The 22,362-nt window shown below is 37.5% G+C and overlaps 1 protein-coding gene and 1 long non-coding RNA gene across 5 annotated transcripts in view; one reads left to right on the plus strand and one right to left on the minus strand.

Annotated features, from left to right (window-relative positions):
* The window catches only part of MOCOS (molybdenum cofactor sulfurase), a 210,396-nt gene that overhangs the window by 161,856 nt on the left and 26,178 nt on the right, over positions 1-22,362 (minus strand). For all 3 annotated transcript variants that reach the window (XM_074546568.1, XM_014264245.3, XM_026791008.2), the window contains exons 2-3: positions 20,697-20,786; positions 18,036-18,102 (exon numbers count right to left, since the gene is read on the minus strand). In XM_074546568.1, coding sequence (XP_074402669.1) covers positions 18,036-18,102; positions 20,697-20,786 — 157 coding nt within the window. The remainder of the gene's footprint in view (positions 1-18,035; positions 18,103-20,696; positions 20,787-22,362) is intronic.
* Positions 5,183-21,409, plus strand: LOC141729921 (uncharacterized). Of its 2 annotated transcripts, none has more exons than XR_012581485.1 (3): positions 5,183-5,252; positions 8,776-8,886; positions 21,178-21,409. It is a non-coding gene; the product is annotated as an uncharacterized LOC141729921 (long non-coding RNA). The 2 variants fall into 2 exon arrangements; XR_012581486.1 differs by having other exon boundaries at positions 5,200-5,252; positions 8,780-8,886; positions 21,178-21,408.

A 22,362-nucleotide genomic window follows, 5' to 3' on the forward strand; every position in this document is an offset into this window, starting at 1 on the left:
CTCCCCTGAAGTGGCTACAGCACAGAAAAAACCCCAATGAACAGGCTTCTGCAACTAAGAGCTCTTCTCAATTTCACTTATTCAGCAGAGGGATGCATGGTACCACCATATATTCCCATCTCACTACTTAAACCATCAGCTTTGCACTGAGAATTATATTTTCTCTGACTAACTGTTATTACATAGCCTCTGAAAAAGAAAGCTCTAAGTAGCTGTGTGAAGGGGAACAAAACTAGTTTTAGACCTTTGCTACACCCTGTTTTTTTGTGAGCAAAAGGCTGGACTCCCAATTTTCTGAGAAAAAGGTTTTTTAAGGTTGGACTCCAAATTGAATAATGTGGCAATTGGGTAACATTTGAAGGACAGAGAGTGCACTATATTTTGTCTCCACTCATATGTACTATAGTTATTAAAATTAACCATAACACAGCTTGTACTTATAGAAAACTTACTGTCCCAGAGTTGGAAGGGAAAGAAATACAGTGACAAAGAACAGCCCTGTTTTCCCCCTCTCCTCCCCCATGAATCATAGGGGGCATGGGTAGTCCTAAATCTACCAACTTCTTACAGTTTTCATTGACTGCAATGAATTGTCTTTGATCCTTAACAAGCAGTAATGGTGCTTGAGATGACTGTGTCCCACAAACACAGACAAGCTTTGCATTGAATATTCTACATTTTCTTGTTTTTCTCAGAAGTAGACTGTTTTACACAAGTCATTGCTCCCTCAGGTTGCTGTAACAGAGTACAGTGACTATTTTTGCCACTTTTAGAAGTACAACAGTAAAACCAGCTGTCAATATCAATCTTGGTTCAATCATTTCTATCTGTCATTGAAAAAAAATCCTTTCTTATATTCTTTTTCTTCTTTTGCTCCAAAGTTCTGCATAACAAAGGTTACCAAATTCTGGATGAGGCATTTAATAAAATGCCTGGTTTTTTTTTCTATAAATAGAATTATAGCATCAGAAATGCATGCAATAAATAATGCTTTTTGGATTCTGGGACTGGAGTCACTTCACCTAATTTTAACATCTAAACATAAACTAGTCATCCCTAAAAAAGTAGATTTATGCTGCCTACCTTAGATACCACTCTCAACCCAAGATAGTTAAAATAAGGTAGCTGAACTGACCAACTTGTAGAGTTCAAAAACTCAGGTCAGGACTGACATTGAAGTGTTGGAGCAAGTCCAGAGACAGGCAGTAAAGGATCCAGAGGGTAAGTTCTATGAGGAGCTTACAAAAGATAAGGAGAGCAGAGGAAAAGGATATTGGTACTGGCAACATACCTTCATGCATCCCAAAATGCATAACACCTGCACAGATTTCAGTGCAAAAGTCAAATTGAATAGTCCACCTCTTACAGTATGTAAAAACTACATGCTTTGTAGAAATCTTTCTGACAACTGAAGTTATCAAAAGAAATCAGAGTCCACTTACAGCAGCACAGATTCTCTGGCTTTGTGCATGTGGAACAGACTATAAAACCAAAGGGAACATTTCTTATGAAGGATGTTGATCCCTCATAATTCATATTCACAGACTAACGGCTATTACAAAATTATGTAAACAGTGCAATTGCTACCATCCAATCCTTTGTGCTCAAAGCTGCATGGCATTTATTTTGTGTGATCAATCGGAGATGCTTACATGTAGATTATTAAATTCAAAATCAGTGATAAAAGGAAGAAAAGTCCAGATCGATTCCCACTGGAAAAAACCCCAGACACCACATCAATTTATTTATCCACTATGAAAAACAGTTTTAGACATTACAGATATTTGTGGGATAAAATGTTCTACCAGAACAGTGCACTGTGCTTGGCAGCAAACCAATTCCAGTGACTTAAGCAGAAGAAAATTGACATTGATATTGCAATTGCTGCAAATGGGTACAACTCCCTCATAGTATTATGAACAGGAAAGGTTTGGGGAGAATGGGTTTTCTTGAACACACATGTGTTTGTGGCTTTGTTTTCCATGTTTCACAAAGGATAAGACCAAACACCCTAGGAGAGACAAAAGGAATCTCCAGGACAGCTAAAACCCCATTAAAAAATGAACCACAGTTTCTTATTATGCAAGACAGAGACCAGGAAGCTCATGCTAATTCCAGTATCACATAAACTAGCTGAAAGAGACAATGTGCCTCTTCTTTCTCCACTTAGTACTTCTTTTCCGTATAACTAATAATAATTGGATAAAAGAGGTGTTTAGGGATCAAGTCTCTTTACCAATGGTTAGTGGCACCCTCAGGGGAAAAAAAAAAAGTGAAGTTTCAACCCAAGGGCCAAATCAGGTAGAAAAGACTGCTTAGGAAAATATACTTGGGAACCACATGCTAGACACACTTGCATAGGATGTACTTCATATTTTTCTACTTCATACATTCCCTTGCCTCTGATTATCCAACCTCAATTCTCTGTTGCTGGTGTAGCTTCTCTGTCCTGTTGTTAGAAGCAAATCAGCACAATCAAAACTCACAGAGGATCATAAAGACAAACCCCAGGGCAATTACAGCCTTTTGGGGGGATAGGAAGAACTTTATGCCATGTCACAACCTCTGGTAGGATGTCTACCTCAAGCTCTTCCTGATGATGCCGTCAAATTTCAGATCAGTACAACTGAGGGGAGAAGGTCTCAGAGACTGCTGGAACAGGAAAAAATAAATACTGAGTTTCTCAGCTGCAGTTGAAATAGACTCACATAACTACATCCAGTGAGAAAAAAGTGAACAGGATGCTGCTATATGCCACCTCTCAGGAGCCAAGCCAGGCAGTCAAGCAAAATGCTCATTTGAGCCTAACAACAAGCTACAGTACTCTTTCCTAGTAGTTGTCAATCCAGAAGCATTCAAAAACAAAAAGGGGGATACCACAAGTCTCCTAATATTTACAGAGACTGTGTCAGGTTTTCTCTTGGGAGCAGAAGTCACAGCTGTGGGCTTTAACACCCACAATCTCACAATTTCATAGTCAATACAAGCACCATTCCTCTTGTACACAAGAGACACAGGTTTTTTTGCAGACATAAGACACACAGCCACATGCAAGACCCCAGAGTCCCATGGAGGTTAAAATACTGGAATCTTAAATTCTGTTCTGGTGTTTGAGTTTGTCTTGCTATTACTAGGTTAGCAGTTTATGCAGAGTACTTTTGAACATCTGCTGCCATGGCACAATTCTCATGTCCAAAGCAAGCTTTTCAAATTTTTTCAAGGCAGGCACCAGGTAAGAACCTGAAGGCTGCTGTTTTTCTAGCAGCTCTTCAGAAGAAGCAAGGCTGATCTGACAATCTATTTTACATAGATAATATCAGGATATAAGTGAGCTCATAGAGTTAGTTTTTTTAATTGGAAAATATGTTGTGAAGTGCCTGACAGTGAAATCAGTGAAGATGGGCTGAGGAGTTAAAATAGTCAGGTAAAACCAATGCAGTCTATGAAATGAGAAAATAATACTTTGGATACCAAACAAGCAGGAAAAAGATTGAAGATCATAGAAAACAGTGATGAATGGCAGCACATCTTTTCTCCTTAAAATGTAACTCTTCTCTGGGCAATACTAGTATGCGATCAGTCTTATCCCATGTCATGAAGTAAGAGGACAGAAAAGAATGTCCAAAGTCCTAAAATGCAGCGCTCAGCATTAAGAGGATGTGAAAATAGCTGAAAAACTTCTCAACCAGAATTTCTTAAAAAACTTGGGTTTAAAAGGTGTGCTAGCGAAATGGAGAAAAATATAACCAATAAAAATAAAATCATGGCAGCCACATAGCACTATAGAAGCCCTCAGGGTTTTCAAAATTATTTTAGTGCCTCTCATCTCAGTCTTCTCCTATTTCTGCTCTCAGAAATAGAATTGCATATGTAAAGACCAAAGAGTTTTATTTCTCAGTAGCCTACCACCCATAGATTTGAATTTGCTGGGGTTTTATTCCCCTTTACATTACCAGCCTTCTAGGCACACCACACACATTACACAGGTATAAAAGAGCACAAAACCAGGGTTCTGCATATAATGCTGCTCTGCCTTACAAAGCTCTTTCCTGTAGTCAAATCACCTGCCTAAAGTAGCAGAAAGAAAACATAATAATCCCTTTGCATTGTTATGAAATCAGCAGACAAACCTGTAAGAACATATCTAGAGTGGAGAGCCTGAGGAAAAGGGAGGAAACACTAATATCAAGAAATGTAGAAAATATATGATAAAATTTGTTAGAATCCTACTTCTAGTCCATTAGTCAATTTGGCTCAGTACAAACTGCTGCTGGGATTCAGAAAAAAGTACAGAAACTCACTGTTGAATTTTTGCATCTGACTAGCAGTTCTTCTCTCCTGACTTGCATCAATTTCTCTCTTTTTGTTTTGTTTCAGAGAACTCAGCTATATGCTTTTGTGGTCATTTTTATCAGCAGCCCTAGCTTACTGTATCCACTGCAGGTAGCTTATGTAATTTATGTTTTTAATTTTTCTGCAAAGCACCTAGTACAATGGTGAGAGGCTCCATTTAAAATTACCTACATAAATAAGCAAATATACCACCATTACCATAACAGATTGTGCTCAACAAGTCGTAAACACTGTAAGTTCAGAAAGTTTAGTGGCAGTGAGACTACCAATGCATGGAGGTACACGTATTCATTTTCTAATAGGTCTAACAGACCTTAAGTTGCATAACTCAATAATAATCTTCTCACAATTTTCTAGGAAGAATTTAGGATTCTCATTTTCTTTTTTACATTCTATCAGTAGCTTTTCCTCAGAAATACACGTGCTTGTGCTAGACCCAAAAGCTTTGAAGCTACAAATAGCCAAAATCCATCTACCACAACTCCTCTGACACCATTAACAGGGGGAATAATGTATGGGACCAGCGAAGAGCAAAATTTCCTTATGCAATGCCTTTGGAAATCTGATCTCTACCAAGTGATACCCAGAATGTTGGATTTTCCAGCCCCAGATCCTCAAATCAGTCTCAAGCAATTTGAACATCCACTCAGAGCACTGACAGAAGGCCACACTGTAGCGCAGTACTCACCATCTTACAGCTCCACTCTCAGAGACAGGAGCCCAGCCTAGCAGGGATCCAGCCACGCCATGTACCAGAGGTGTACCTCCGGAAAAGGCATGGAAGGAGCCCATGGGAGATAGTAACAGCACATGACCAAAGCTGGTAGAGCTTTATTTACGTGACAACTCATTCCACAGCTCCCTTCAAAGCTGTCTTCAAACACAGAATGCCCCATTGGGTAAGTCTGCTGACCTCTTCTCACCAAAAAATGCTTTGCTGTGTTTTTTCCTTTCATTCTAAAAAGTGACACTGATCTGTATGCTACAAAGAATAAATCATGAGGGCAATTCTTTCACTGTAGTTGTAAAAACAAGTTTAACAACACTTATATTTTGCTGTGATTAAACCTTCACAGAGAGTTGCCATTCACAAATTTTAAATTACTTACAATATGCTGTGAACCTCAGTGATTATATTCTAAGCCATCAAGTTCACACACGCTCTCCTTCTGTAGCAACCCACGTATGCTTGAGAGAAATTGCTTCTGAACATGCCTAATTTCAAAGTCTTCATTTTATACACTGTATGTAATCAAAATTTTTATTAAACATTGCCAAGCAATCTGTCTCATTTAAAATGAACATTTCAGAATATGTAAAGGTCCATTAGGCTGTTAATTGTGCACTATAACTCCGAATTCTTGAAAAGTTACATTGAATATTGTTTTCCCAAATGCTTAATTTCATATTTAGCTAGTTCTACTGCCATAGTTACTATATTGGTCAGGTATATGATAAGAAGTCAGTATAGCCACATGAGCAAAATTCTTACATCTAGAAAGAGGGAACAAAAAGAGAGTGTTTAATTTCCATTTCTCTTGTTTGAGTTTTATACAGGGAATTTCACTATATAGGTACAAAACACAAATCTGCTAATGTAGAAATATAAGTATACCCTAAAGGCAGAGTGATTCTGCTACAGTAATGGTTTTAGTGATTTGATAGCTCAAATTCTTTGCAAGTAAACGTCAATTAGACTTGAAAATGAAAGTCAAGCAAGTGACATATCAAATATATATATGCTGCTGGTTTTAAATTACTTATAATGGAGGTGAAAAAATACTTTAGGCTGTGAAAATAAAACTGAGATGACTCCAAAACACATAAACCACATATAAACATATTCAAAAAGATTGCTCCCTATTATAAATAGTTTTGAAACAGTTTGAATGCAGGTCTTTGCGTGCAAAAAACCCCTCCAGTGAAACATTCAAATTTGACTATTCCAAACTCAAGAAGCAGCAACTCTTTTTTTACATAATAGCTAATTAATTAGATCTGACTTCCTATCATGTACTCTTGCCAAATAAAATTGTATTTCTTATCCTTAAAGGACTCTATATCCATCTTCGCTTTTTGTTTGTAGCAATGTGAATCACATGGTACTGAAAGTTAAGGTGAAAAAGGATGAAGCACATACTAATTTCTCTAAAAGACTTGTAACTCAAAGCACAGTATTCAATATTACATGAATGTTGACAGTTATTTTTCCTCTTTCTCCATTCCTATTCAATTTGGTGTACACACCTTCTCACAACACTGAAAATGAAGTAATTAGCACCGCTAAGTGTGAATTTATTACATCTTGTAGAAGACTTTGTCAGGGGACTCTCCCTCCTCCAAGCCTTATGACCCTTCTATAGGAACTTCTTCAGCCAAGTGGCTTTCCAGCATCTTATCACAGCTACATAGTTTAAAAATGGCAAGACACCCAGCCAGAATTTGTGATCAATCCCTCTCCACTTGGCAAGGCCTGTGACAGCTCTGAATTGCCAGGCATGAATTCCTCATTTACAGCAACACACGTCGTTGCACTGTCCACAGGGTGCAGCCAGAAGCAAAATCCTTCTCAGTATTCTAGATTCCAGCAGCAGATACCAGGTGCTTTAGCCCTGTTGTAGATACTCAAGTGTTTACAGCTCTGATTTTCATGGGCTACAACCAGGGGGAAATCTACCTCAGTTCTTTTTCACATAATTGAAAAAGAAATACCTGAGGAAATCAAAAGGGCCCAAAATTTACCAAAGAAACAACATGAGTATTTTGTTGAACACAAACAGCTTTGAAATATATCAGTACTATCTTTCAAATTATAATAGTTGTTCAGGGCCTGAGACTTCAGATTAAGAGAATTAAATTTCCAAAATTCAGTGGAGTGTGTGCTTATTTAATTAAAAGCAGACAGAATTTCATTTGCACTTCATTGTTAAGAATGCCACCTATAATACCACATTTTGACAATGCAGCTTAACTCCAATTTACACTAAAAGCATACTTCATCAAACTCATTCTGAAGTTCATTAGAAAAGCTAAATTCCAGTACTATTTGCTATGGCAATCCCATCCCATTTAGATGTTTAAACAGGCAAACACGGTCAGATAAACTCACAGCAGAGTGTGAATGTTCTAGGGTTTTTCAGATGAAGTCTTCTGTATCCAAACCTCTACTGCGAGCTGCATGATATAACCTTGATTTTAAATTTTCACAGGTATGGCTCAAGGCATTGAAAAACTATCTTGCTTGTGTGTGTGCCTATAAAGTAAACCAGTTTATTTTATTTTCCTCTCAGAAATGAAGCAGCATTAACTCATCACTGTGGCTATGTCCCACACAGCAAGGACAGAAAGTTACCCTTGTGCACTGTCTTCAGACAATGCATACGTAAGGTTAACACAGAACTTTCCCCCACCCAGAGGGCAGAGAAGGAGACCTAAAGCAAGCAAGAGCATACCATTTACTATGACAGCCACTCAAGACAGCTGACAAATGTTCCTGGAATGCTGGAGGCCTCCCTCCTTCATCTAAGCCATTTTGTCAGCCAAGAAGGAGGGAGGAGAGGCACTGCCCCTACCTATTTTGGTTAAGGCATGTCTCGTTAGCTGAATTATACCATGGTTTTTTAAGTTACTTCCTCGACTGAGGTAACCTGCTGCTGAAATATTTACGAACTCCTTTCAGCTGACCTGCAACACACTGAGCTCATCACAAACACAGGCAGTTTGTGCTGGAATCATGGACAGTAATGCAGAAATAACCTGCTTGTAGCACATTCTTTACATAGCTGGAACATGACCAAGAGGAGTTAGAAGGTCTGTTTCAATCTGGGCTCTGCCTAGTCACTGCCTTCATACACTGTCTCAGCCACAACACTTCAGAGCACCATCAACTGGTCTCATTCCAGCTTCAAAGCATGGTCACATCGACATTACTAACCAGGCAGGCTGCAAGGACAATTATTGTAAATGTCTTATTAAATGATGGCAGATAAAATTCAAGTTATCAAAACTGTCCATAAATACCTTTTGCAGGGAAGGAACCATTCCTCAAGCATGTTACTGAATTATTATATGGTGTACAGGATATTGATGGAGTTCACATTAAGTATTTTAGCATAAAGTTTTACATACATGGCTGGCTGTTTGTTCCTTGGAAGGCCAGACAGGCACTTCCCAGCAAACTTGTACATGGGGACTTTGGGGTTTGCAGTGCATTGGTGTGGGACTAAAGGCCTTACAGCCCTGCAAGATGAGCAAGGCAGCTATTGTCTAACAGAACATTTTGGATTCTTGTTTTCACCTTCCACAAAAAGACAGATATGTGTGAAATAAAATAACTTTCAGCTTTTATGAATTTACAGCAAGATTGTATGCATCTTGGGACAAGCTCTTAATGACAGGCTGATCTCTTTCTCCTGTTGCAAGTTAGCTGGACAGTCATTGAACTGGAAGTTTCACACCCAGTTTTCCAGGGAGCCACACTTATAAAAGAAGATGGAATACAAGATTTTGGCACCAGGATTTTGGAACCAACAGGTCAGTGAAATTTTTATTAACAGGGGAAAAGTAACTAGGACTGTGCCTCACACCTCTGCTGCAGAGTGCTTCCCTTGTTAGTACAGAAGCCTCAGCCTTATATTCTAGAGGTCAATTTTAATAATGTTCATATCTTTCATCTTTTTGTGGTTTTGTGTTCATTTTTTTTTCTTTCCTGTAAAGCAATACTGTTTTCATGCACAGTTTACTCACAAGTCAGAAATATCTGGTCTGTGACCACTGACAGATATTGCAAAAAAGTGTTTAATGTGTCTAAAATCTCCTTTTTATCAAATGACAGGTATTGGCAAAAAAAAAAAAAGTATTGAAAATTTAAACCCTTTTATTAAGGTAAAAACAGACAAACTAAAAGAAGTGGTGAGTGGACGGCTGAGAAAACCTGTGTGTTCAAAAGCTCATTTGAGAAACATTGTCTGTGGTCACTGGATTCATTACAAGACTAAGGGATCTCCATAAAATCCAAAGTACATACATCAAACTCCTCAAACAGTCTCACTATCCAAAAGCTTGAAATAAATTCTAAATTATTCACAATATGGTATTGAGCTGGCACTCAATAATATCAATGATGCAATTTTCTTCTGCCTTGACACAAACCAAATACACTAATAAAACCTAGCAAATTAAACCTGGATTCACTAAGTGTTATTAACCTTAATATAAAGGACACAGTTCTCTTAAAAGTCTTGCTTTGTTTATCATTCATATTCTTTGTTTATCATTCATATTTTACCATGACTCGTGCTGCTTCTTAAAGGCAGCCTTTAATTTCAAGAACACCATCTTTGCTTACAACCTTCAAACTAGAAATAAATTTTAAAACAGGTAAGAAACTTGAATCAATGCAATCAGCAGAAAAACAATAGAAAGAATAATGAAAGCTAGAAGGAACTGATTAATATTGCCAGCATACACTACGAAGTTCTATCTGAGTTTTAGGTACTTATTTGCTATTATTTCAAATTACCAATTAAAGTTAGTGCATTTAGCTTCAAAGAACAGAATGCTTAAAGTGATCAAGTTTAATAAAATTATTTTCTCTTCTTTAAGTCATTGTGGTACCCCTAAACAAAAACTCTCTGTACAAAATCTCACAATCTTCTTTGATTTTTGCTCCATTATTGTAAGTATCAACCAGTTTATGGACCACATTATCACTTTCAGCCTAGCATGAAGTTTCATAACAAAAACAAACAAGAAAACTCACGTTCCAACAAATTTATTACTCTCTAGAAGAATTCCCAGAAAGATGTGCTTTCTTTCTGTCTGGAAATCCATTGTGCCACCAGATTTCCTCTGTTTGAAATGCTCATGCCATTTTCTTATCTTTAGAACACTTTTGGTCTTCCCATAGCACCCAGAACACTTGTTGAGGTCACACTACAAATTCAAGAATCTTTCATTCCATCTCAATTACCAAACCCTCAATTGCCAGGCTACAAGATTTACTTCAACAACCCCATTCTATTTTGTCACACACTTCAGAAAGATTAGGGTAATTTGGATCAAGCCCAAATACAAAGTCATTGAGATTGGCGTGGGGGATGAAAATTGCATTTTGGAAGTAGGATCTAGAGGAGTTTATCTTGTTCAGCCTATGAAAACAGGTCTCCTCTACTTAAATACATCAGAAGGGGTTAATAGTAGAACAGACCACAAAAGCCTACAAGCAAGACAAAATTTAGGTGTAGGAACAAAAGGACACTGGTTTCTCAAGACCCACTGTAAGAGGGAGAATTCTGCTCCTCATAATAGGGAAAGATCATCAACAGTAGATGAAAAGTACTCTATAATAGCTGGAGATGAAACACAAAATCCTGAAGGTTACATGCATTCCCATACTCTTTAACCATATCAGCTGGGATATGTTTCTGACCTGGCTTTCCTGAAACCCGGCACCCTAAAACCCCTACTTGGGCACACACAGACTCATTCCACCCCTGTCCAGGTCAAGGTGGCTGGGTTATACCACACCCTCACCCCCTGACAGTCACTGCCCATCTTTCCAAACTCCTCAGTTTTTTCTGCTGCTGCAGTGCTCGTTGGCTCTGCTCCCTGTGGTGTTTAACACATCCCCTGGGTAGCCTGGAAGCTGTGCAGCTGTCTGCCTTTTGCCACAGAAAAGTTTTCATCAGGGCAGCCATGACCTCAGCAACAGGCTGTTGCACATTTAATGAACACAGCTAGCTGGCACTGCCTACGGCCAGGTGCAGTCTCAGTGCTGGGGGGTGGAAAAAACTGCTGAGGGACATGGGATATTAACTGAGAATTTCAGCAAGACAGCACGTTGGAGAGGGCAACAAAATGAAAAAAAAACCAAAAACAACCAAAACCAAACAATAAAAAAATCCAACAGCGTTAGGACTACAGCATCGAGCATGGCTGCTGTAAACAACCTGCTCATTAGAGAGAGGGAGCTGAAGGCTTGTGCCATCATTTGACAAAGTATATGTTTCTGCTCGGTGTATAAGGAGACCAGATGAGCTACAGATAGTCTGGAACAATGCAGAGAGGAAATTGGCATTATCACAGATGAGAAGGCAGCCATAGTTACACTTGATGTATCAGGGGCAGAAGATAATTCTAAGGTTACATCAGAAAAAAAGAGTAAACAGAAATGTGATGAAATCATTCAAACACAGCAGAGGTACCCCAAAGTTACTACTACTTGCACATCATATCTGCTTCTGGAGAAAAAAAATTGCAGAAGATCCTGAATACATTGTTATATTCAGGAGATGAAAAGTTCACTAGTAGTTAAAATATATATATATATTCATAATTTAAATAGTAAGTCATTAATTAGTTATCCCCCATTCATAATAATAAAAACATAGGCAACACTAATAGCTATTGACTTAGGTGGACTTTAAAATATAACTACTTCAGTGGATATCAGTGTTTACAGTATTCAAAATCCTGATCACTAAGGATCATGCAGTGGGGCCAACAAAAACAGTACCAAAGTGCCAAGGGAACAAAACAGTAAGTAGAGTCAGAACAGGGAGTCAGAATTTTGAATGGGAGCAAAAAGACTCGTAGCGCAAATGATGACTTTTTAAGGACTCAAATCTGCTATCAAAATGCAGCAAGGAGGGGCTCAGATGGAAAATAAAGGATGAGTGCAGAACACTGTCTTGCAGCAGCAATGATACCAGGAATTTCAGATGGATTGAGACACATATGGCAGGCACCATGGAAGCCCTTGGGAATGTTTTAGTGTGTCCTCAACAGCTTAATTATAACAATAAATGAAATACTCACATTGCTATGCAAGTGGAATGAATAAGATTCAAAATGGAGCTCAAAACTGGGTTTGCTAACTTCTCAGAAAGATTATTAGAGACTATTTTAAAAGGCCCAGAAAGAAATTATCTCTGTGTTTCTAAAAAAAATAGATGAATTAGTATTTCCCAAAGTTATGATTTTAAACATGAAAATAAGGTATGAACAGCACAAGTTAAAATTTTTCAGTCATGCACTTCTTGCTGCAGGATCACTGAGTCAGTTTCAGATGGAGCAAAACAGAAAGTGTCCATAGGCTTCAAAAAAATAAGACATGAAAAAAAATCAGCCAAATTTTGAATAACATACATAATTGAAGATGGATTTCCAAATTTCTTGACTTCAGTCAGATGGAGCACCTCTCCAATGCTACATAACTTGTGCTGAGAAACAGCAATGCACTGAAGCCAAAACAAAGTTGTCAAGCATAACAGGTGCACACAGGGGATGGCAGAAATTATATTTGTGCTAAATATCTGGTCTTCCAAAAGCCTCACTTGAAATACAAATAATCATGTAAGCCCCTAATGAAGTTGTCAGGCTCCCCTGGAGTTGGCAAAGGAGCTGCTAGTGCTCCCAGCAGCCAGGAAGGACAATGTTACTCCTCCTTGAACATCCAAGGCAATGCAAACATCACCGGAAACGTCATCCACTGGTGTCTCACAATGCTGCTTCCTAGGAAAAGCAGCTGCAAACCCAGAAGAGGCAGGAACACTAAATTTCTTCTGTAAGTATTGTATAGCCTTGGGAGGGGAAAAAAAGCTTCCATATAAATCCTGAAAAAGACAAAGAGACTGATAAAATAAAAAAAAAAAAAAAAGAATTTGCATTGGAGAAATTTCACTATTTTTTTCAGTGTTTTGTTCCAGTTGGACTATCTCATTCATCAGCTCATGTGCCCTTTAAAAGACCTCCCCATGGGCACAGAGGCCATTGGGTCCCTGCCAGAAAAGCAGCTGAGGATGCATCAAGGCTGTGTGCATTTAAAAAAATGTGAACTAAACCAGCAGCCTGAATCCAAGTAAGCCTGTACCACTCTCCCTACTCTGAATGTTGTCTAGAGAGCAATGGCACAGAAAGATCTCATTTAAACTTCGCCTCCATAACTGCTTAGTCACAAACATATTATAAAAGCAGAGTCCTGAGGGGTTTTTTTCTGAATCAGAAAGAAAAAAAAAAGGTTGCATCCAGTCTTTTTCAGACCTCAATGTAAAACATTTTAGCCACCCATACTAATAAAACTCAGAATTTCCCAGAAGCATTTAATCCTTTTTGTTCATAAACTAGCAATCTTGACCTCCAGCTTTTAATTTATTTTACTGAAGAATTTGTTTCTTTCAATAAATGAAAAATTCCAGATTAGACTCTTTATGCAACAAAGATTAGTCAGGGAGCATGACAGTGCATGTACCAATTTTATTTGCTACTCTCCATATATATGAAGGTATAAAGCTGACTACCAGAAGAGTAACAGGAGGCCCTAGCAATTCCTTTCTAAAGCTCCAGGTCATCAAGTTAATGATTAATGAATTTATTAAAATAGAGCTGAAAGTCCAGGAGCAAAGTTCCAAAGTAAAACAAAGTAATTTTACTTGTGCTTAAAACAGTCTCCTAGCTCATTCAAAAATGAGCAGTTACCCTGACCAGAAGCTTTTTACTACCTTGCATAGGATTGCAAAGAGTAAACCCTCCAAAAGTATTAGATTGACTCATGGAAACAACTGTTTATAAAATGGAGTCCTTTGCAGAAAAGGCAAGGTGTGGCTGAGGGAAAAACAAGAAGGATTTGCACCAAAGCCCGTGCTGTGCTGTCACTCAGCACATGACAGAGCCCACAGTGGGGTCATCAGACACTCACTGGGGGCACACTTGGATTGTGTAATTGCACGCCTAAATAATTTCATGAACCACAAGGAAAAGATCAGCCCTCTTGCCTAAACTCTTCCAAAAAACCTATCCATTATTCCTAATTATCTTCTAATGCCTCTCTCATTTGCATGTACAGCATCACTGCAGTGAGCACAGTGACCTTTTGCTGGACTTCTCCAACTGTGGTGCTTCAGAGTTGTCCCACTGAGCAGTGGGATCAAGAAAAGCAGTGATTGCAAATGGTGCTCTAAAACAAACACGCAAAAGGGCTGAACCACCCTAGATTGGAAACAAGGTTTTCAAGCTGATGGGTGTCACTAAGGAGGACAGGATGCAGTGCTCAGATGTCACTCATCCATACAGTCTCCCGTCAATGACCTTTGCAAAGAACAAATCAATACTAAGAAGATACTGTATCTACTACTTCTTACTGTGCAGGAAAGGTCAAGCCATTTTCATGTATGTTTCAGTTCCAACATTACTGTTTTCAGACATGGAACTGCTTAAACTCAGGAATTAAAAAAAAAATCCCTATCTTGAACAAAGCACCATTTCAAAATGTGTTAACTTAAAGAAAAGGCTTGGAAGGGAAACATTTCTTAAGCAAGGTATGATGCTTGCAGAAGAAATGTAAAGTTCTATCTTGCTATCGTGAAATGTTCTCAAAAATAAAATGCAAATGAAATTATAAAGAGCACTTATGAGACTGCTTCCTTAGCATAATCTGGTACCACTTGTGTGTTTTACCACAGAAACAAATATATTTTTAAAACACTGAGCCATTTACAGTAGTTTTGTGCATGCCCATGTTTTTGATTCCATGTACTGATTAATCTCCTCTTACAGCTCACTAGATAGCATATTTTGAGAGAAGCTCTTATAGAAAGACATGTTTTGGCCCTATATTTTAACTTGATCCCATTTATCTCCTTTTAGCTTCAGTGACAAAATTCTGTAATTTACATATTGCCATGGTCTAGGAGATGCTTGATACCAAAATCATAACTTAAATTTCTGGCCTTTTTTAAAAATATATATTTGAATTCCCAAAGCATTATTCAGCTTAACACTTCATAGGACCTGAAAGTTCAAGGATGAACATCAAAATTCTATTACAACACTGTGCATACATGAAAAAGTATCCTGTTATATATCTTAAACATACCACAGATTTCAAACTTCAGTCTGGTTCTGGTTAGAAGACACTGATGACTATTTGATATTGCAAGCGCAAGATCCACAAGGACAATGTGTCAAAATATTCAGAAATCTAGTATTTTAAAATGCTTGCATATGGGAAAAGGGTTATTTAATATCAGTGTAATGAATTTCTGAGTTACATTAACTGCAGCATCATATGGAGATGTTGTACTCCTGTTCTCTAGCTGTGTGGAAGTGGAGCAATGGCAGTACCATACATCCATAAGCAAAGTAATTAAAAAGGATCTATAATCTTTGGACACATACATTTAATGCATTTCTGTAAGGTTTATTATATTTCTTGTTTCCTCTTTCAGCACCGCTCATGGTTAATGTTGAGTATGCACAATGCTTAAAATCACTCAGCTGTCCACATTAAGAAAAGAGAAGCAATATTTTAAAGAATAAAATAGTTATTTCTAATCTTATTGCACTTGAATTGGTTAAGAGGTAAAGCATCTTTTTATAATTTTGTAAATGAGAGAAAACATCCATTGACTCAATTATTTAATTTTTCATGTTATTCTATTGCAAAGCCACATTCTAAGAATGGTTTCTCTCTGCCAAGCACATGTGAAGGTAAAACCAAATCCCTCAGCTTTGCACCATTGAACAGCGTACACTGACAGATGAGGAAAGTCTATTCTAATGCTGCTGTTACCCATATCAGCAAATATAAATCTGGAATCAGGTTTGGTGTTAATTTTTAATTAGTTGATTGTGCATTCACTTTGGAAAATCAAATTTAAAAAATAATTTTAAAAAACCAACATTGTCTTGGAATCAAACACTGAAAAAAGCTATACTTCAGACTGCAACATGTGCCAAAACCAAATTACAAGCTAGCACCTAATTTTAAGATTTCCAAAACTACCTGCTGAATTTCACTGAGGAAATCCAATCCACTGTGATGCAGAACAGAGCTGCCTGTCTCCCTGTCTTGTCATACTGCTTATTTTGATTAGTTGCAATGGCATAGAGGTATAGATTTTTAATATACTTTTATTGCATTTTGGATAGCTGACTTATTGACAGTAGGTTTGGGGCATTTTCCTCCTGAATTTTTATGACTATGTCTTTTTGACAACTATGCTTTTAAATTTTTTATTGGGAGTTTAAAAATGGCTGGATTTCTTTAGGGGCGAGTGAAAAATTTTATTAGGTGTAATATCAAAAAATGTTCATTTAGATGCAGAGGACATTTAAAAAAAAAACAAAACACACAAAAAAACCCTCAATACTAACATTGGTATGTTCTTTTCATCTCCCATTCCGCCCTTAAAAAGTCTCAAGCTCTTTTAAAGAAGCATCCAAAATAAAACATGCTGAAGATGGAAGTTCTTTTCAAGTGATCTAGGTTTTTACACAGTGAAAGCCTATTTCCTTACTCTCTAACAATAAAGCACACACAGTACAATAGTAATTATTCTAAAAACAGTTCCACTTCCTACTGTGCCTTCATAAGCAGAACTGTGAAACAGCAACATTGCAAGAGCACTCAGTAAATGGAAATCAGAATGCTAACTCTGCATGTGAGCACACAGGTCTGATCAAAAGACTGCAGACTGTGGATATTGCTGTAACTGGCTGTAAGTGTCTGCTTCTGAAGACAGCTACTCCTCATGGGTAGTCTCTTTCATTTCATTTGGCCATACATTAATAGGTTGTCATCCTGCACAGCATTAAGAGAGGGCTGTGGCAGAAGCAAAAAGAAATGCTTTCTTCAGAAAGTTGGTGATGGGAAGGGGGAAACAGATTGTAGCCAGCATCAGCATCCAAACAGAAATTCTTGAGTTTTTTACACTGCCATAAAAACAGTCAGAGAAAATGCAGCAGAAAGGTATAAAACAGATTTTCTTCATTACAACTATGAAAACTACAATGCTATTGATCTGAATTCTGTGATGTATTTTGGAGAAATATTTACTTTCAAGGAAGAAGATAAAATAGGAATCCATTACATTCTTTACTTGCCTTAAGTGTGTCATTAAAAGCAGGAAAATAAACTCAAAGTATCCATATTCTGTGATAAAAATATATTTTACAAAATAGCAAGAGTTTTCTGAAACAAATCCCTAAAACCAATAACCAACTGCCTAAGTGGTATATTTCATCATGGTGTCAATCATGGCAAATCAATTGCAAGATGTGTACCTTCAGCACACTCCATCCCAAGCTTTCAAAGGAATACTTTGTTTAGAGAATCAGTTCATTTTCTTGCCCGTACCCGGAAGCCCCAACACTCAATTTTATCTTTTTTTCTTTCTGCTCTTAAAAGTCATATTGAAAATGCTTTAAATGGTATTTTATTACTCCAATGGAAGTAAGTACCTGCTGTAAAACAACGTACACATTCCCATAAGGTTTTTGCAAATTCCCACAAGCCATTACACCCTATTTAATTTTATCTGAATTTTAACGTGTCTTTGCACCTAGTCCCACCTTACTATCTTACCATACCATCTTACTAATAATCACTTCTGAAATTCCAAGTCCTACATCTTAATTAAAACTGTGGACTTGTATTACAGCACTAAATTAACTACAGGACTTTGAGGATTTGGGCATCTGGGAGGAAAAGAATTGATATGATCCAAGACTTGATTGGATCATACCCAAATACCTTGTATTTAAAGAGTGAGGTGTTTCCTTTAGGTATTACAGATGATCCTTAGAAAATGGTATCAGATCAAAGTCATCAAAACAATGCAGGCCTAACCAAAATGAAAACTATCAAGTGCATCATACAACATCTGAAATAAAGATTTTTCTACCTGTATCGAACATGCTCAATTGTGTCATATGACAGCTTGCTGCTGATATTCTGACTATGAGGGTTGCCTAGGAGACAAAAGAGATACAGAAATTAATCATTAATCACAATTTTGCTATTAAATTTCTCTTTTATCAAAGTATTACACCAAGAGAGCCTAAAAGATAATAAAGATTCAATGCATACTTCACAGCAATTCCCTGTAGCCCCTCAGGCAAGAGAAGGGACATACAACAGGACAAAGCAATTATGACAGACCTAGAAACTTCAGTTGGATCTCTTACTAATATTTAGGCAGTTGCCCTAAAAAGAAAATGAAACTGCATATGCACAAACATACTAGAAAAACTACAGACAGAATGCACATTCATAAACATATCTGTGCAGTAGGTAAGAAGCAAAAGACAGGATCTGGAGATAACAGACAATCATGATGGGATAGAAGAATTAATCCTTGGTTTTTTAGTGTCTGAAATTCAAATAATTCATTGAAATATAGATTTTATTGCAAAATTAGTAGCCACCTTGGCCCAGCTCAGCACAAGCACATATACCAATCAAGACAGTATGATTTTATCTTCTTGAGCAAAAATGATTAAAGCAATCTTCAGCCAGACACAGCACACTTTCCTATTAGCAAATACTTAGAGAACATGTAAAAACAGTTTGGAAATGGAATAAGAAAAAAGTTGCTATACTAACAAAGGGTTTGCAGTAGGCTCCAATATTAGCTACTATTTTCAAAATCTAAAAGTTACGCTACTGAAAGTTGTTGAGTGAAGGGGTTGAAAATAATAACTTTAGAGCTCAAATCCAAAACTTAGACTTTTCATGTCTGATGTTGCATTTATGTAATTTCCAATTCAAATATTTTCAATTTAGAAGTGAGACTATATCTTACTTATATTACTTTCCCTTATTTACACATACAACAGCTAAACTGCAGTTCTTTGGGCCTGTGGATTGTCACCAAGAAAATAAAAAAGCTGGAAGTCAAACTCCCCCTTCATTCACATCTGTGTTTGCTAAATTGACTCTTCCTATACTGTCCTTAGACAGCATTTACTGTCCTTAGAGCATGAGATGCAACTGGAAAAAAAAATATTGACCATGCTGGAGCTCTTGTAATCATTTTAGATTAAAATACCAATAAAAATATACAATTTTTTTCTCCTATAGCATTATAGGTACTATGCAAATCTGCTCCAAACTGGCAGTACTTCTATTTCTATTCACAAACATTCAATTGATTCACAAATTATTTTCTTTTTCTGACACAGATGGTACTTAGTAAAAGGGTTTAGCCCAATGTTTGAAATAACTAAGATCAGAGTGCAGACATTTCACTTTACAATGTCTGTGGTGACAGAACGTTAAATTTTGTATCACTGGCATGCACTTGAATAGGAGATCTAATATGAGATGTAATCAAATCGATGTATTTTATTATAACAGAAAAAAAAAGCCTCTATCTCTATAAAGAATAACACTTATTTGTAGTGGAACTCAAATTTATGCTTTGGATCCCAGCCTTGCCAGCATTCAGGAAAAAGAATAGGGGGAAATGACAAAATGGCACATGGAGAGTGAAAACTACCCAAAACTCTCAAGTGGCTTGCCCAGGTGACAAGCACACCTGTGCCAGTCCTGAAGTGAACAAACATTTTCTTGTAAAGCAGGGGTACCCAGTTCCCAAGTGAGGAATCCCTTTGTTCCATGTATCAGGGAGCACAAGAAACACACAAAACTAGGAAAAAGGACACATGACCCACAGATAGCAACACATCATAGGAAATTTGATTGCTTCAGTGGGACTTCTCACAGCATAATACTGTACAGCATATATTTTTTCTGGTTATGCATGACTCACTTTAATGTAAATTGTCTCACACAGTATCAATATTCCCTATACAATGGATGCTGCTGTCTGTATAAAATCACACTCAGTGTGTGATTCTCAGCTAGATAATAACACAGAAAGAAATGAAAGGTTTAGGCAGAGGATCTGGAGATGAAGTACTTACAGGTGGTGCTGTAATAGTCAAATCTCAACCCAGATATTATGCAATTCTGTAGATACTTTTACTCATATTCCTCTGCACAGGATCGCTTTGGCAATCCTTTTTCTGAGTAGGCACCCAAGTCTAATAGTCAGAGCAGAGAAAAGTCTAATAGTACCTATTCTGTGCCTAAATTCAGTTGGGATCTTTGAGCTATGCTTTCTTAATAAAATTCTTAGACTGAGTCACAGTATAAATTCTTTGTGATGACTATGTCTGAATAGGAGGTTGGTTCTGGATTCTGGTCCTTGTATAAGAAACTAGGTTTGCATTTTTGTGAGTAAATAAACCACAAAGAATGAGCAGTGCTTATAGCTAAAATGTATATCTTTATCCCAAGCCTGGTGCCCTAACAGAGCCATGCAACAGAGCCATGTTTGCTTTGATCTTTCTTCTTTACCAATATAGACAGGTCTTTGGCCACCAGAGAATGAAGGCAGGGGTGACACAAAAGGCCTATGCCTCCTTTGTAAAAGCACTGGTCTTTCAACTACCCTATGGCAGCAAAAAAAGCCTGCAGAAGATCTCTTCCAAGAAGCTCAGTTTTGAATGATTTTGATGGAAAGTTGAGAAGACTCATGGGAACGTTGCTTTGCACTTACCATAAACATTGTTTCTGAGGTCATCAGTAAAAGCTTTAAGTAGACTCTCTGGGAAAAGTGCTGAACCAGCATGGTCAAGGTAAGTAATCCCTAAAATACAAACACAAGTTTCAATTTTTAAAAGATTTTCAATGCCTTTTTCTCACATAGATTACATTGTGAAGTGCACCATCCAAATACCTCTCTTCATCCACTAGCAGAAAATTTTTAAAAAGGATGAAACAACAGAAGGCAAACATTTTGATTACCTGTGTGCAATTTTTAATCAAAACCAAAGAAGTCCTTCCTTTCATGCTTAGATTACACAATCCTTGGAAGAGAAAAATATTTTGCTTGGCCTGTACAAAAATGAGCAAGTTGGTGTCTTCAGCCATAGTACCTTGCTACTTCTAGGCACTATGTATTATGAAAACTACTATTACCACAATGCTAATAATTATTATTCACAGCAACACTGATAGTGACATCTCCTTGCTGACAGGTGACGCAACTCTCTCAAGAACTGACAAGACCTAAATCGTTTCTGAAGACCAAAGACAGGACTAGTAGAAGTTTTAATGTATTTAATCATGTCTCTCCACTCTGCTACACTCAACATTCAATTAATTTTTAAAACCTACTTTTTATATTATTAAGTTATTGTAAAACTTTTAAATAAATGCTTATTGGAAATGAAGGCTTTTTTATGTTTGGCCATTTTAGATTTCTTAAAGTTTAGCAATTATTCTTCCATTTCTCCAGTGTGTTTCATGCTCTTTATTAGTTTTCTTATTTCACTTACCTTAAGTATTTCAACCTATTTCAAATTTTAATAATGATGAATATGATTAAGATTAGAATTTATTAAGTATTTTAAAGGTCTTCCCTTTCCACATGGATTTAAAATTGAGTTAAGCTTTAAATGAAACGTCTCGACACTTGGAAATATATAATATTATATATTATGTCACTCTAGCAGTGATCCAGCGGGTAAAGCTGTGAGGCAGGGCTAATAATAAAATCAATCCCAACATCCAACCCTTTATTTTCAAAAAAGAAGAATCCTCTGCTGCCTTAAGATTTCCTCACTTTGAGTACCTAGCAGAAGTAGAATTCTTAATGATGGCTTGAAGTCAGTCAAGTGTTTAAGGTGCAGGAATGAAACCAAGGGTCAAAAAAAAATAAGGGTCAACTTATAGCTGTACAGGTTTTTAAGGTTTTTACTTATTTAAAAAAGATGAATCCTAGGAAGTTTCTCCCAAGCAGTATGAAGTAGCACACACAAGCACTCAGAGGTCAAAACGCATATGGAGGTCTGTCCTGCTCAGTTCCCAACAGCTGCTCAGCACTCTGCAGGAATGCAGGGCTTTGGAGGGAGAGAGCATGCTGCCCACAGCAGGACACAGCCAGACCCCTGCCCAGCACTGTGCCACAGCTTCTGCCAGCAAGGGAACAGCAGCTTTCCCTCCAGCAGGACACATGCTCACCATGGCCACCAGTAGCTCAGGCAGGTCCTAAGATGGAGCTAAAGCATGGAGCAAAAGCCACAACTTCAATGAGCTCTGACAGCAGCAGTCAGGGCAACAGGCAGCCCATGGTCACTGGCTACAGCTGGGAGAGGTGGGAAAGGCAGGACAGGGGCTGAGAATGGGAAGAGGCAGCTCTGAGCCAGACACAGGTGGAAGAA

Source organism: Zonotrichia albicollis, chromosome 1, assembly GCF_047830755.1.
Source record: "Zonotrichia albicollis isolate bZonAlb1 chromosome 1, bZonAlb1.hap1, whole genome shotgun sequence".
In the NCBI taxonomy this organism is placed as follows: Eukaryota; Metazoa; Chordata; class Aves; order Passeriformes; family Passerellidae; genus Zonotrichia; species Zonotrichia albicollis.